Raw genomic sequence first — 15988 nt, 5'->3', positions numbered from 1 at the left:
CACTTCGACGACCGCTTCTCCGACGAGCAGCTGGTGACCATGTCGGTGCGCGAGCTGAACCGGCAGCTGCGCGGGGTCAGCAAGGAGGAGGTGATCCGGCTGAAGCAGAAGAGGCGGACCCTGAAAAACCGTGGCTATGCCCAGTCCTGCCGCTTCAAGAGGGTGCAGCAGAGACACGTCCTGGAGTCCGAGAAGAACCAGCTGCTGCAGCAGGTCGACCACCTCAAGCAGGAGATCTCCAGGCTGGTGCGCGAGAGGGACGCGTACAAGGAGAAATACGAGAAGTTGGTGAGCAGCGGCTTCCGAGAAAACGGCTCCAGCAGCGACAACCCGTCCTCTCCCGAGTTTTTCATGTGAGTCTGACACGCGATCCCAGCTAGCCACCTTGATAAGTGCTCCGTGGGGGTCCGACTCGGGTGTGGGCTTGCTAGTTCCAGAGCCGTGCTCGCCGCCACCTCGCCCCCTCCCCTGCGGAGATTGCCCAATGCCCCTGCACACACACATACACAAACACGCGCGCGCGCGCGCATACACACCCAACACACACACAACACACACACACCCTGCTCCCAGTTGGCGGTGGTGGTGGCTGTTTTTAAATGGGGAGGGAGTGGATGTCTGGCTCATGGATTGCCAATTTGAAATTCTCCATAACTTGCTAGCTTGTTTTTTTTACACCCCCCCCACACACACAATGTTCAAAGATCTCAGCAGAGTTCTTCATGCTCACCTTTGAAGCCTACATCATTCACAGTGTTTTTTTTTTTTTTTTTTCTTCTTCTTCAGTTCATGAGCTGGTGTTCATTTCTGTGTGTGTGTGTTTTATTTTGTTTGGATTTTTTTTTTAATTTTACTTTTTGGAGCTTGCTGTGTTGCCCTATTTCCCAACCTCCACCCTCATGCCCTCTTCACCCATCTCCTCAGAGATAAAAGAAAAAAAAAAAAAAGCTAAGTTTTTTTTTTCCTCCTCCTGAGTTCTTCATGTGAGATTGAGCTTGCAAAGGAAAAAAAATGTGAAATGTTATAGACTTGCAGCGCGCTGAGTTCCATCGGGGTTTTTTAGCATTGTTATGCTAAACTAGAGAAAAAAAATCCTCATGAACCTGCCACAATCAAGCCTGCATCAACCTTCTGGGTGTGACTTGTGAGTTTTGGCCTTATCATGCCAAATCTGAGAGTTTAGTCTGCCATTAAAAAACTCATTCTCATCTCATGCATTATTATGCTTGCTACTTTGTCTTAGCAACAATGAACTATAACTGTTTCAAAGACTTTATGGAAAAGAGACATTATATTAATAAAAAAAAAGCCTGCATGCTGGACATGTATGGTATAATTATTTTTTTTTCTTTTTTTTCCTTTTGGCTTGGAAATGGACGTTCGACGACTTATGGCATGGCATTCATACTTTTGTTTTAATTGCCTCATGACTTTTTTGAGTTCAGAACAAAAAAGTGCCACCCTAGAGCCTTCTTCCCATGAAAGTTTGCATCTGCTCCAAAACTGCTTTGAGTTACTGAGAACTTCAGCCTCCCATTGTAAATGCACTGAAGGCATTCCTTGTCAAAGATGCCAGAATGGGTTAAAAATTTAACATGGCAAACATTAAAAGAACTCTTAATGTTTTCTTTTTAATAAGAATGACACCCCACTTTGGGGACTAAAATTGTGCTGTTGTGGAAAGCAGTCTAAAATTTATTTTTTAAGAAAAAAAGAAATCTGCCCCGTTATTTTTGGTTTGTTTTATTTTTATTTTTATTTTTTTTGGCTTTTGGTCATTGTCAAATGTGGAATGCTATGGGTTTCTAGTATATAATTTAATTCTAGTTTTTATAATCTGTTAGCCCAGTTAAAATGTATGCTACAGATAAAGGAATGTTATAGATAAATTTGAAAGAGTTAGGTCTGTTTAGCTGTAGATTTTTTAAAAGATTGATGCACTAAATTGTTTACTGTTGTGATGTTAAGGGGGGTAGAGTTTGCAAGGGGACTGTTTAAAAAAAAAGTAGCTTATACAGCATGTGCTTGCAACTTAAATATAAGTTGGGTATGTGTAGTCTCTGCTATACCACTGACTGTATTGAAAACCAAAGTATTAAAGGGGAAACACCCCTGTTTATATCTGTAGGGGTATTTTACATTCAAAATGTATGTTTTTTTTTTCAAATTTAAAGTATTTGGGACTGAATTGCACTAAGATATAACCTGCAAGCATATAATACAAAAAAAATTTGCAAAACTGTTTAGAACGCTAATAAAATTTATGCAGTTATAAAAATGGCATTACTGCACAGTTTTAAGATGATGCAGATTTTTTTACAGTTGTATTGTGGTGCAGAACTGGATTTTCTGTAACTTAAAAAAAATCCACAGTTTTAAAGGCAATAATCAGTAAATGTTATTTTCAGGGACTGACATCCTGTCTTTAAAAAAAAAAAAAATGAAAAGTAAATCTTACCACAATAAATATAAAAAAATCTTGTCAGTTACTTTTCTTTTACATATTTTGCTGTGCAAAATTGTTTTATATCTTGAGTTACTAACTAACCACGCGTGATGTTCCTATGTGCTTTTCTTTCATTTTCAATTCTGGTTATATCAAGAGAAAGAATAATCTACAATAATAAACTGCATTTTTTTTTGATTCTGTGCTCAGTTTCTTAGTGTACAGTTTAACTGGGCCCAAAACCGCATTAGAAGTGTAAAATGCATCCTTTTCTCCAAAGGAAGAATTAATGGAGGTGTAGGGAGGCAATAAGTCAGGGTGAAACATAGGCTATTTTGTGAGGTGGGAGGCCAGTCCCTTTGAATAATTAGCAATATTTAATATAAATGTAAATTATGACCTCTCAAAATGCATCCCTCCCTCTCCCCCTCAACAAAGTTTTCAGTTTTCAAGTGAGTTGAGACATCATTGCCTTCTGGTGAAAACAAACAAACAAAAATCCCAACCAGAGAGTAGGGCCTTCTCAGCATTGTCCTCAGCTTCTGGTCCAGCAGCAAGCCCATCTAGAGAGAAATGGGCCAAGCAAAGAAGTCATGGCAGGAGGTGGCTTGGGCACATATGCATTTAATGGTAAAGATAAACAATTCTTGCCTTTTGGCTAAAATTGATTATTTTTCCTTCTCATACACCATGATTTTCTTGTTAGCAAGGCCTGACCCAACTTAACATCAACACTTTCGACAAATCAAATTGTTTGTTTGTTTTTAACTTTGAAGGTCATTTGTCTTAAATAGGAAAAAGAAAAACCCACCCCTTACTTACATAACCCCAAGTACATATCTGGGTTTAAAACTGTGTTATTAAATCACATTTCACTGTGAGTATTTAGCAGAGGGGGCCTCTCCACTTAGACAAGCTGACGATGATTTCAAATCACCTTAACTCCAGAAATATCAGCAAAAAGTAATGCCTTGATAGAATCAAGGCTGTGCTCTAATCAGTATTTACCCCCAGACAGGCTGTGTATTGGAGGCTCGTTTCAGAGATGACTTGGAAAGTGTTGAGCTACCTTCACTAACGGCGTTGACCTATTTTAAAATGACATAAATTCATGCAACTAATGTTACAAATTCATGCAGTTTGCACTCCTCATCAACTTCCCCTAGAATGCTAAAAGAATGTTAGACAAAGCCAATACTGTTTTGAAAATGTAGCCAAACACGATGACTTTCATTTTATTTTGTTTTTGGTGTTTTTTGTTTTTGTTTTGTTTTTTTTAAGATAATACTGCAACTCTGAACGAAGGCCTTATTTTGAAGAAAACAGGTTGTGCTTGGCGCGGATGAGTTCTGGGCAGTTGATCATCCTGTCTTCCTTCCCCTTTTCACAGAACGCGAAGACAGTGTATACCCACTGCATTTTGACCTTCCTTTATGTGCCAGTTTGGATAGAACTCCTGACTCGACACGTAATTTTGCTTAACACAAGTCTTCATAGTAAACGTACTTCCATGTGCTTGAAGTTAGCTCTTCTCTGCTTCCAAGGTTTGGGTTTTTTTTTCTCTGATCCCAACGAGGAGATAGGCAGTTTCCCCCTCCAGGGGCAGAAACAGAGATATATCATTTATGCAAAAAGCTCAGCATCAGATGAAAAGCTTTTAGGCAAACACATTCTGAAAATAAGAGTGCCATTCAGGATGGACTCACTGCAGTCACCTCCTGAGGAACAGGACTTGGGAGAAAAACAGTTGTGCCACAAGTAAGCATTTTGATAGGACTCAACAAGGCAGTTCACTATAATAAGTGGGTTTGGGCCCCAAACATTAGAAAGCAGATGCTGTAGAAAATGGGGTTTGGGTGACTGGCTTTAAGAGAAGGTTAACTCCTTAGTGAAAGGCAGTTTTAGATAGAACCATGACTAAAAACTTTGAAATGTAGTATGAGAGGCAAAAACAAACACATGTGTTTTGGGTGGTGGTGGTGGTTTTTTTTTTTTTTTTTTAACAAAGAAATCCTAAATTCTGCCTAAGTGCCCCTAGTAGAAATAAGTCTCTAAATTAAAAAATAAATAAATTCTGTAAGGAAATCTAGCTTTTCCTTTCCACTGCATCTGAGTCTTTGTCTAAATAGTGTTAAAATTCCTTTCATTCCAATTACAGAACCGAGCCCACTCGCAAGTTGGAGCCGTCAGTGGGACACGCCACATTTTGGAAGCCCCAGCAGTGTGTACTTACAGTGTATTCACAAAGAGACATTTATGTGAGAACTGTACATTAAAAATTCATTATTATCGTTTGCAGCCTTAGAGCACACCCTGCCCCTGACTTCCGTTTAGTCTCCTTTTTGCAGAAAAATGATTGTGTTAGAGAGGAAGGGTAGTAGGTGTATAACCTCCATGCTATGAACTCTGCCTCTGGTCTGAGGATCTTTCTGTGCCAACCTAGAGGAAAGCACACGGGTGCTTCTGGCCTCACGGTGCACGAAACTAAATAGGTGCCATTGTTTTCAACCTGCAAGATTAGTTTTTAAAATCCACTGAAATTTAAAGGAGATCTATATGTACATTTATAGGGAGAGAAGTTTCCCAGAAGGTAGCAGCTAGCGTTTTTGAAACATATGTAGACATGCACACTCTAAATAGTACTTTTTCACACTTCGTTGTTTCTCTGGCAGATAATTTTACTAAGAAGAAAAATATACTTGCCTCCCCTTCCCCAAGCAGATGCCATGGGCAGAAGCTTTAGCCGAGCCCCAGCACCCTGGCTTTCTGGTAGGCCCTGGATAGTATTATATTTATCAGTGATGTCAAACGTGTTCATTTATCAGACATAGCTGTAAATGAAAACAGCGTGTGGCAAAATACAAAGTTAGTTAAACCACACCCTCCATGTGCTTTTTCCTCTACTTCTCTGACCCCAGGCCATTCACAAAATCACTTCCCTTGTGTTTCCCTACTTTTTGCACGTTTTCTTTTGTTAAAAAAAATGTGTAACGATTTTTTACACTGTATCTGACACAATAGATCGACATCAAAATAGGCAGAGGTTCTTCCTTCATCTTGGTGAGGAAATGATGTCTAGATACCACGTTTATCCTCCTTGATGCCATAACCATCTGGGCCCCCTTTCAATACGGGCTGCTCCAAATAACTCTATTTATTATGGAATGCAAGATTCTAACGCCCCAGTCTTTCCTCCCTTTTCCATTTACCCCCGTAGTTCTAATTTAGTAATATCAATTCTAGATGCTTCTGTTCTTGTAGAGGACCTCCCCTATGCCAAACCACCAGCTTTCCTGCTCAACATGATGAATAGAGGGCCAGGCGGCAGCCCCCCTCGCAAACATGGGCCTCGGCTGCCTCCGTAGCTGTGTCCCCAGCACGTCCCTGTCTAGATAACAAGTTGCTTCTGACAAAGATTGCCAGAATGGAGTACGTTGGGAGGCTTTTTGTTGATGTTGCTGTTGCTTTGTTTAGGACAACTTACTTCCGTATTCACACACTCTTGGCTTTAGAAAATGTACTCCTCCGGTCTTCTAGGCCAATCAATATTTTTAAAAGTCGGCTTGCTACACAGGTGTCTCTATTTTTTGCCTGTCGGTAGTTAAAGCCTAACGGAGGCAGGTTGGAGGCTAAAATACATGAGTGACAACCTTCAGCCATCTGACTTCTGTGCCAGGAAAACACACTGCCAGGCTCCTGGCCTTCCTTTTCAAGTAAACAGGCATGAGAGGAACGAGAGGCCCGATTCCTCTGCTCTAGATGGCTGATTTGCAGGGCTCCCCACTGCGATTTACTTTCATTTGATTTTTTAAAAATCACGTTGCCCCTTCCTAAGAAGACATGTCTTGGTTTTCTTAGGGGAAGATTTATCTACAGGGATAGGTTCTCATTTCCACCGCTTCTGATTATTCTTTGGGTGCTGAATGAATAATTGGGAGTCGGTGTCTTCCTTGTGGTTTTGAGGGAAATAAGAGAAACCTGAAGTTTGTTCTCATTCTTGGCTCATCCTAAATCTGAAAGATGCCCCAAGTCCAAGGCAGGGCGTAGAGGGGCCATCTGTATGGAAGGTGGTCCGGGGTCCAGCCCCCCCCCCCCCATCAGGATTTGTTTGTTTGTTTTTGTACTTGTTTTAAAACAGAGCCAGGAGCCTTAACCCACCTTCTGATAACACTGCTTTTCTCACTTTTGATATAAATCTTCAAACCCTAGACATCAAACAGCCCCAGAAAAGGGGAATTCTCTCTAAGCCTTGCTCCGCCCCAGCTCCTGAACAAACCCAGCTCTGTCTAACCCTTTCTCCAGCGGGGGTAGGGGACAGGGTGAGAGAATTTCAGTCCCCCAGGCTGTCTCATGATTGTCGGGGCATAAAGAAGTACAGTCCTGCAACAATGCGGGAACATCTTTATCCTTTAGAGAGGGACAAAACAAAAAACAAAGCAAATCAAATTGCTCTGCACGAAGGCGTAGCAAAACCCCAGGCTCCTGTTCTCTGCACCCTCTGTGGGCGGTGAGAAATGAGGGGAGGAAGAGAGAAGGGTGGGGAGGACATTGAAGGCAAGAGTCCCAGGGATAATTCCAGTTGCCGGTCTGAATTGCACTTGCTCACTGGCTAAAGGCAGGCCCAGCGGATACATGGACCAGGTACAAATGAGGTTCGACTGTCCGTTCCATTCCCATCCGCTTCACATGTGTTTCCTTTTTGAAAACAATTTTAGAGCTTAAACCCAAACTCGGAAATCTGGGGAAATTGTTAATATCTTAAATTTGAGGGCATTTAGAAATATATCCATCTGCAATTTTATAGCAGTGACGTTTTGGATCAGTCAGACCCGTTATGCCCATATTTATATGGTCCCGCAATAGGTTTTAGGCATCAGGATAGTCTTTATTGTTTAAATTCGAAAGCCCTTTGTGTGTGTGTGTGTGTGTGTGTGTGTGTCTTCCATAAGTTTGCCCGCTATAATAAGACAGATAGAAAGGACACATCGATAGCACACAGAAATTAGATCTTCATATGATTTTGCATCAGAGTTGGACAGTTTTAAGAAACTCACAAAGCACATTTTTCACAGAGAGGTTATGACTGGAATGTACAGTCCCTTACTCAAATCATAATCATCTGAGCACCTCTACCCTTGTTCAACAAAATTCATTCTCTTTTCCTTTCTTTTTGTGAAATAACATTTTTTTCCTATAATTAGGACTTTGGATTGCAAAATCACATTCCTCTCTTCTCCACAGATTCTTGGATCTTTAGTTACGATTAGAAAGGGGCATTAATTCAAGAAGGGAGGATGAGGGAGGGGTGTTTGTGGACATTTGGGAAGAGGAGGGGAGGAGAGGAAATAGTTCTGTGTTCACCCCCCACACCCCTCAGCCCCCGCCCAGCCCAGGCCTGGGTGTGAGCTACACGCAGGGGATTCAGATTCTGAGTTTACTCTAAATATTCTGATCACCAACCTTGAGCATTTCCCAGCTAAGATTCCAAAACATGGTTTTTCCTTGTGGTTGGTTCTTTCAGTTAGGGAATAGGAGAGGCCATGAAATCTTACAGAACCTGGCAGGGAGGCTTGAAAACTGCTCTTCTGAGAGAACCCCCAAGGATGGTTGTGAAGGGGATCCTGAGCTGAGAACTCCCATCAGCAGTGCAGATGTGCTTTTGCAACCAGGATTTGCCCCAGTTCTATGTGACCTCATCCGCTTCTGGAAGCCCATAGAAGTGGGTTTCTGGCCTTCTTTGGGGCGTTCTCCAGAAGGAAGGCAGGCCTGAGGATCCCGGGACAGTAGGTGATGCCAAACTAGGCCAGCAGAGCAGAGAACAGGAAGGGGCCAGCGTGCAGGGCTGGGGGAGTACTGCTAACAGTAGCCAACCTTGGTTTAGGATCCCAATCCAGGGATGGAAGCTAGGACTGTCCCAGGGCCCCACCTCCCACCAGAAAGGATCTGCTTGCCTGGTGACTGACAGGCAACTGGCAGACCCCAGAGATCCCCAGGATTCCTAAATGCAATACCCATGTTCTGAGCTCCAGGGCTGTGGCCTCTTACCACCTGACCCTTGCCCCATTCCAGTGCCCTCTCTGTAATATTTACCACCTCTTTCTCCCATGCCTAGTTGCCCAGGGCCATCCGAGAGTTAGAGGTCACTGCCCTGGGGCCAGAAAGCAGTGCCTAAGCTGAAGCCTTGGACGCGCGTTAAATCACTTCTGCCCCAGTTTAGGTACCGGGAAGGGCAGGGCTAGAGCAAAGGGCTGGCCAGCAGGGCCCTGAGAGGGCGTGGTTCTGGAATGTTTAGCACTGGCTGCGGAGGGTGGTGTCAAGGGTCTTGAAACCCGGACTTGAAGGAGATGAAGGCCTGCCCATCTCTCCGTTTCCTTGCCCCCCACCCCACACACCCTCCATTCTGGCCCTGGCCCTGCATACACTTGCTCTGCGGGGGGGCTGGGGGCGCTTCGCCCTGGGCAAGGCTGCCCCCCCACCCCCGCGGGCTGCTGGGGATGAGTGGAGCCAGGTGCGCTCCCCACCCCGGGGGTCCCTGGCTGCTCGGGCAGGTGCGGAAGGACAAAAGGCAGGAACTGCAGGGGCGGCTTCCAGACGCTGCCTGAGGTCACGGGGCAGTCAGTCCCTGCTCACCCCAAGCCCTCGGCTGCCTCCCCGGAGGCCGGCACGCTCCTGGACACTGGCCACGGGGCTCCCCTCTGAGATGCCCAAGATACCTCCGGGCGCCCCGGGGGGGGGGGGCGCCAACTGCGACCCTCCCCAGTCCCCAGCGCGCCCACGCCCCAGCAACGGCCTCGGATTTGTATTGGAATTTGGTTTAATTTTCCAAGAGGACTGCCCTGGCCCAAGCGGAGCGCCCGGGTCATCAAAACTGCCAGTTCTGCTGCGCTCCTGGGTGGGTGCCGGGAGGGAGGGAGCGGGGTTCAGTCCTAAAAGGCTCCACCCCTCACCCTGGGACCCCCCCACCCCTCCCTCATAAGCTGCCCCAGGATCCTTAAGATCATCCGCTGCTCCAGATCATTTGATTTTTACTCTATTAATTTTCCGGCCTATTTTTCAGATCTATCTTTTTTCCTGCTCTGGTTAGAAAAGGGGGGGAAAAGAGAAAGGAAAGACGGAAATCCAGATAGCATTTTAGGATCTTCTTAGAAATCTCGGTATGTTTGGGGTTTTCCGTGGTATAGTTTGATGCTCATTGTAAAGGAAAGCCAGTCAAACAAACTTTATTAGGATTTCGACAACAGCTCCAGCATGAGGGTCTTGCTTGCATTCTCAGATTTTTAACACAGTTCTAGTCCAATTTTGGGCCCCAGGAACTGTTTTTAGGAGGACAGATTTTAAAACTACTAGTTGCAGAAAGGAGCCATTCCCTGCAGGGTCTTTTTCTTCTTGGGACATTCAGTTTTTTTAGAGCCTCAAGCACGGAGCCAAGTAACATTGCACTCTCTGAACTAGGTCTCTTTTTTTCTTTTCTTCGGGATGGATTCATTAATGTGTAGAGATAAATATGTTGAAACTAATACACAATGATCTTAGCCTCTGAGACACTTTTACACTGTCAAATTACACTAAAACCCTTTTTGATAGAATGGGGGGAAATGTATAATAATCATGCTAAGATTAAATCTGTTAAAAGATGGTATTTGAGTCTTTCCATTTGCAAGCAATGAATGCAACGTATTCTTTCATCTGCCATCTATCTATCCATCTATCTATGATCTGCTATCTACCTACCTGTTTATGGAGCCCTTTAAAGTAACCCATTATAGAGGGAGAAGCTATTAAAAGATCAATCTGCAGTGTCCACATTATGAAATAAAAATGATCACATGACAGAGTTAACCTGTCAACTCCATATTTTGGTAGGCATGAGCAAACCTAGTCTGAAATGTCCGTCTTAGAATGATCTGCCCATAAAACCCTCGCCCACTTGGTGCGATGTGGGGCAGTGCAGAGACACAAGCTGACCACCTCTCTGTAGCATGTTTTCAGGGTGCACTGTCCATAGTAACTCCCTGAACTGTATGGGTACCCAGATCTATTAAAATCTTCCTTGGAATATCACTGCATGTTCCTACGCTATTTTAAAAATACTATTTAATCATTAGGTAAATATCTCCAGCCTTTAGAGGCCCTGTGCTGGCAGACGTATAGCTTGGACTACACTATGGCAGTCTAGCTCAAAAACCTCTGCTCCCCTTCCCATGTGAGACCCCTTTGCCCCCACCACTCTTCCCTGATGACTAGCCTGGGTGAAGCTGATGAGAACAGAGAAACCGCATTGGCTTTTGGACTCTATTCAGGTGTGCAAACAGAATCTCTCTCCCCCCAGCCTTTTGAAAGTAAATGCCTTGATAACAGGATGGGTTGCTGGATGGCCAAAGAGTAGAGGTCATCTTGAAGAAAATGACACCAATGATCTAAAAAGGACATCTACTTTATGAGATTATAGGCGAGATGCCAAATATCACATTTAATGAGGCCTGATTCTTTTTCTCCAAAAATAACAGAGACTATCAATGAGACAGTCAGGAATGCAAAGGGGCATTTTGCAAGGCCCATGTTCAATTATTGCTTTGTAATATTTTTCTAAAATTGAAAAATGCCTCACGAGTATATGATCTCATGTAAATACCCCTTACAGAAGCTTAACATATGTTTGCACTGCCTGAAAGGAATTACAAAAATATTCTTTCCACAATCTCTTAAGCTTTTAAACTATTCACTTGCATTTCTAAAAGAATCTGTTGTTCTTTAAGATTTAAAAAGATGAAGAAGAACCTTCTATGGGAAGGGTTTTTGTTTGTTTATTTGTTTTTTAGAGATTAGCCATCTGAACTTCAAATGAAGAACGATTGATAATACTGGTAACACTTCCAGGTTTAAAATTTAAGTGTGTTTCTTTCTTTTTTCTTTCTTTCTTTCCTTCCTTCTTTTTTCTTTTCTTTTTTTGCATAGAAATAATATATTTAGCAAAGATTAACGGATACTATTACATGAAGAAAAGTATTCTGTACTATAAGATTTTCAAGGCATTTCTAACAAGAGGTGTGAATGAAGACACATAATGTATTTGGGGCAGCTCTGACAGATACAAGAGTACAAATTTATCCAAGTGTTTTAATGCAGAGTTATATCGTCCAGAGAGAGGACATTCAAAATCAGTGGCAAAGTTATGTTCGATGAAAATTTAAGTCAAGAAAGATTATTACGTGCAGTTACAGCTGCCTACAGATTTCAGCATGTGTGTGTGTATAGTGGATTTGTTCATACCAGTTATAAGGTAATCCAAATAACAGTGTGGGGGATTAAAGAGAAATAAGTGAATATCCGTCTTGGGGAAAAAATTAGATTGACTTGCTAGTTTATCACAGTTATTGTACACAGATTTGCTGTAACCATGTTGAATTTTTAAAATTAGATTTTAAATATATTTTGACAGTCTGAACTTGTATGGTGTGACTAACTATAGGGAGAAATGACAGGTCTGCTTTGTTATTAAACTGCTGTCTGGAAAATATTGGACTCTGTACAGTAAATGATAATTATTTTGCCACTTACATTAGTACAGCTAATAGCAATAAGGGTTTTTTGAACCATAGAAAGCTAACTACTTTGAATTACTGTGCTTTGTTATTCACTGTGAAGCAAAAAGACTTTTTTTTTTAAAGCAACCTCATTTTCATATCATGGTTCTAAGCATTCCCTGCTACTAATTTAAACGGAGAGGAAGTTAATAAATAAAAGGGTGGTATCTAAATGTTTCTATTTGTTAAGAGAACATTCGCAAGTAAGGTCAGCGGTACCAGCAGACTAGACCAGAGCAACGGAGGAGGAGGGGGAAGATGGAAGAGAATGGGCCCCAGTAAACATCCAGGGGCAGCTGGACCAGTTGGGTTCTCTGAGGGATGGGCAGTCTGTGACCACTTGAGAGATGCCCATCAGAGACGCTTCAGATCCTCCCCACTGGGACCCCGGAATGACTCGGTTCTCTGAACTGAGGACAACTTCAAAGCTGATCCAGACTGCCAGGCCCGTGAGTTTCTCCATCTCAGCCTCCCCAGGGTGGGAGCAGTCGTCAGAGGGGGTGACCTTGAATTCCATGTCATTCTCTCCCATGTGAACCCCTCCTCTGGCAGGCCTGAGGCCAGGATGCCAAAGCAAGCGGAGCTAAATCCCTCTTCTTTGGGTCTAATTCTGCCTTTTTTCATAGATAGCTAGGCTGCCTTTAACATACTGTCCTTGAAACCTTCTTCATGGTTATTAATTACCCTTTGTTTATTTTAATATATTTACTAAATCAGGTACCCAAGGGAATCCTCTGCATCAGTGATGTGAAAAACCCTGTTGCCCGAAGTCAAAGAGGTACATCTTGATTTCTGATTTGCATGTGCTTGTTTCGATGAGTTTTCCATGAGGGGGATAGCAAGCAAGCAAGGAATGCTGATAATCCCTTAGGTGTGAAAAGCTCCTGCTTTAGTAATTTGAGTACTTGGGTTTCACATGGAACATAGATGGTGATCCTGGGTGCTGAAGGGTGATGCAGCATACGCGGGACCAGCATGCATGTGTGTCTGTATTTATCTCATTACGTAGGTGTGGTGTACAGAGTGCTTAATCTCGTCTGAGGAAACCCCACATCTTTAGCCTTAACCAGCATGAATCTCTTGACTCTCACAGAGCTAGTCCTTCTGCTTGAATGTCAGACCATTTGGGTGAGCCCGTGCAACTAGCATCCATGGTCCTTGGCCAGCTTTACCAGGGCCTCGTAAACATTCCAAATTTTCAGCCTCTTGAAATTCACTCCATACTCACATTTGGAAAATTCGGTGTCATTTTAAAGCACAGTGTGTCCCCCATTTCTGTATCCAAATGTGACTTTGGAACCACTTCCCACCTCAACTGTAGGCAGAAGGAGAGCGCAGGAGACAGGTGGGGGGCAGATATCTGATTTTCATCTACTAAAAAAAAAAATGAAATTAAGATATTTAAATGAGTTTTCAATTGTAAGTATCCCAGGGTGAATTTAATAATGAAACCTCTTCGTTTAGAAAGCTAGTCCAACACTTGTACACCGATAATTATTTAGTGTCATTGTTTTATGTATTTTTGTTACCTCTTATTGGCTAATGGAACAAAGTTTGATTTTTTTTCATTAAAAAAATTGCTTGCTGAGAAATATGCATGAAGTACGGTTTTTGATTTCTAGAGAAACTGAGGAGGGGGGCAAAAGTCACATTGTCAAACTGCTACTCTTTGCAAAGGAGACACTTTAAGGACCCAATGAATCCAAGAATGTTGGAAACCAGAACCCCATTTTCTCCCATTATTCAAAAGTAGTAACTGGTGACTTACTTTTGCACACTGCTTGAATAACTGGACTGTGAATATTTAACTATGATTTCTTTCCTAGCTTTATACAAAATTAGCATTTTCCTGAATAGGCTCATACATAGATTTTAACTCGATGTTTTACCTTTGGGATTAATTTGAGTGTCCACGTGTGTGCATGCAGTACCAATACTTTATTCCTCTTTTTATTCCTTTCTTTTGTCTCTATCTTTATAATTGGAATTTGAAAACCATCTATTAAATATGATGATCTAGGCCCACTGGCAGGTTTTGTTACATTGAAACCATCCATCCTGAGCAAAGAGTTAATGAACTTTTAAGGCGAGGTTCACACTGGTCCTGACCCTCCTGGTAATTTTTCATATAAGGTTACTGGTGGGAGAGAAATCAAATTTCATCTGTGAACTTGATTGACAGGTGAGAGCAAGGAAGAGAAAGGCATTTGGTCAGATGGGGAATCTGGGGGAAGGAGGACAATTCCTCTGAGTTACTCCGTGATATTAGATATTATAAGCGGATATATGAAAAGTTCAATACTTGATACTCTTGGGGGAGTTACTTAGTGTATATTCAGAAAGTCATTTTGGCTAAGGGATTTTAGTAGTGAAAGCCCCAAATGGAGAACTGCTAGCCTTCTTCTCTCTTGCTAATTTCCACTACATATAGCTTTGTGGCTTATTTCTGGCAATTTTCTAGCTAGAGTATGAAAATTAAACCGCAAACCATTTGGGAAGCTGTATAATTACCTTTCAATTATTCTCAGAAACACAGTCTAGATTATATTATGGTTCTTGGGCATATCACAAAATATCCCTCCTAAATGGTATCGTCAAAAAGATTAAATTCTCCTTTCCTGTAGCATCCCTTGATCCTGACTAACATTTTCCATCAGTGCATGTTACAGCTTAACATACACAAATCTACCCAAATGCATGATTTATCAAGGTTGTGCCTTCTAAGGACGGTCTTCTCATATGAATGTCCGTGGAGACAACTGCACACTGCTATTTGGTGTAAAATTTTCCATGGTAGCATCCCTGGGTGGTGTGATGTTAGCATCTTTGCCATGGAAACAAGTGATGATGTTGCTTGACCCTGATACCAAGGGTGGCTTTGGAATCCACCTGAGGGGTGTCCCTCAGCTTGGATTAACACAACTGCCCCTGCGTTGCACCAACATTGAAAGTTGGCCTTCAAGACACGTTCTCTCTTCTTGTGTGCTGAAACCCTATTTTGCAAGGTGGTTATGGATCTTAGCCTGCTCATGTCTATGCTCTGCCCATTTCAGATGTTCCTGACATTGGCTAAGACCCATCCGGATGCAACCAAGCCTTACAGAGCTGCCTTGGGGCAGGGCAGGTGGGATGCATACGTAGGGGAGAGGCCCATGTGTAGCTTTCCTGTCACCTGTGGGAGAAGCTGATGGAACTTGTATAAATAGTACTTCCTGGGTTCTAAGTACCCGTCAGTTTTTGTTTTTGTTTTTGTTTTCTTTCTCTCTCTCTCCAGTCTTAAAATTAGCTGAGTGGACATATTTTATCCTGACTGTACCCATGCCAATATGAATCCAAACAAATGTAAGGAAGGCTTCATTGTTTTATGAATTGGGATAAAAACAAAAAACAAAACAACAGTAGAAGTATTCAGAAATCTTGTTTTTATTTTGTATAACTTGACCTCCCATGTTGCCCATAATCATCCGGAGAAATAAAACTCGAGAATGGTTTCCTGATACCCTGTGTCAATGTGGGTGCCTTAGCACGGCTATTTAACTCAAACATAAAATTAAATATGTCATAATCGTGTTTCCCTTGCAGAGCCCATCAAAATATTTTAACAGAAATGGTGAATCAGGTGATGTCATGCAAAGGACATGTGAAAACACAGACTGTAAGTTCCGGATTCTTGGTGCTTCTGTTGAGAGAGCCCAAGTGAGAACAGTGGCTGGTCTTGACTGTCTTCATTTCAGGCCCCTCGGGGCTTCTAAATACTCAGTTTTTAAAGTACCTCCTCCACCCCACACGGCAGCAAGGAACAGAATGCTGTCCTGTATGCAGATCTGGAGCGGACCCATCCATCACAAGTTCCATGAGTATCTCTTAAGTGAATTACATCAACGTATTTGTTGGCACCGAGAAAAAAAAAGGGGGGGGAAATAATTTCACTTAAAGTGTTTATTACGCGGACTTACCT

General features: G+C 42.6%; 2 protein-coding genes across 2 annotated transcripts in view; both read left to right on the top strand.

Moving 5' to 3' along the window:
- MAF (MAF bZIP transcription factor) overlaps positions 1 to 4766 on the top strand; it is a 6587-nt gene extending 1821 nt beyond the window's left edge. The window contains exons 2-3 of the mRNA XM_073882460.1: positions 3 to 353; positions 4605 to 4766. Coding sequence (XP_073738561.1) covers positions 3 to 353; positions 4605 to 4722 — 469 coding nt within the window. The 3' untranslated portion in view covers positions 4723 to 4766. The remainder of the gene's footprint in view (positions 1 to 2; positions 354 to 4604) is intronic.
- LOC112814716 (uncharacterized) overlaps positions 1 to 15606 on the top strand; it is a 696136-nt gene extending 680530 nt beyond the window's left edge. Inside the window, exons 5-6 of the mRNA XM_073882323.1 lie at positions 12748 to 12808; positions 15084 to 15606. Coding sequence (XP_073738424.1) covers positions 12748 to 12808; positions 15084 to 15103 — 81 coding nt within the window. The 3' untranslated portion in view covers positions 15104 to 15606. The remainder of the gene's footprint in view (positions 1 to 12747; positions 12809 to 15083) is intronic.
- The last annotated feature ends 382 nt before the right edge of the window (positions 15607 to 15988 follow it).

The sequence above is a fragment of the Callorhinus ursinus genome, unplaced genomic scaffold (assembly GCF_003265705.2).
Source record: "Callorhinus ursinus isolate GAN/ISIS: 27379988/994484 unplaced genomic scaffold, GSC_fseal_2.0 scaffold46, whole genome shotgun sequence".
Taxonomy (NCBI): Eukaryota; Metazoa; Chordata; class Mammalia; order Carnivora; family Otariidae; genus Callorhinus; species Callorhinus ursinus.
The sequence above is the reverse complement of the archived record's forward strand: the minus strand, read 5'-3'. Positions and strand labels throughout refer to the sequence as shown.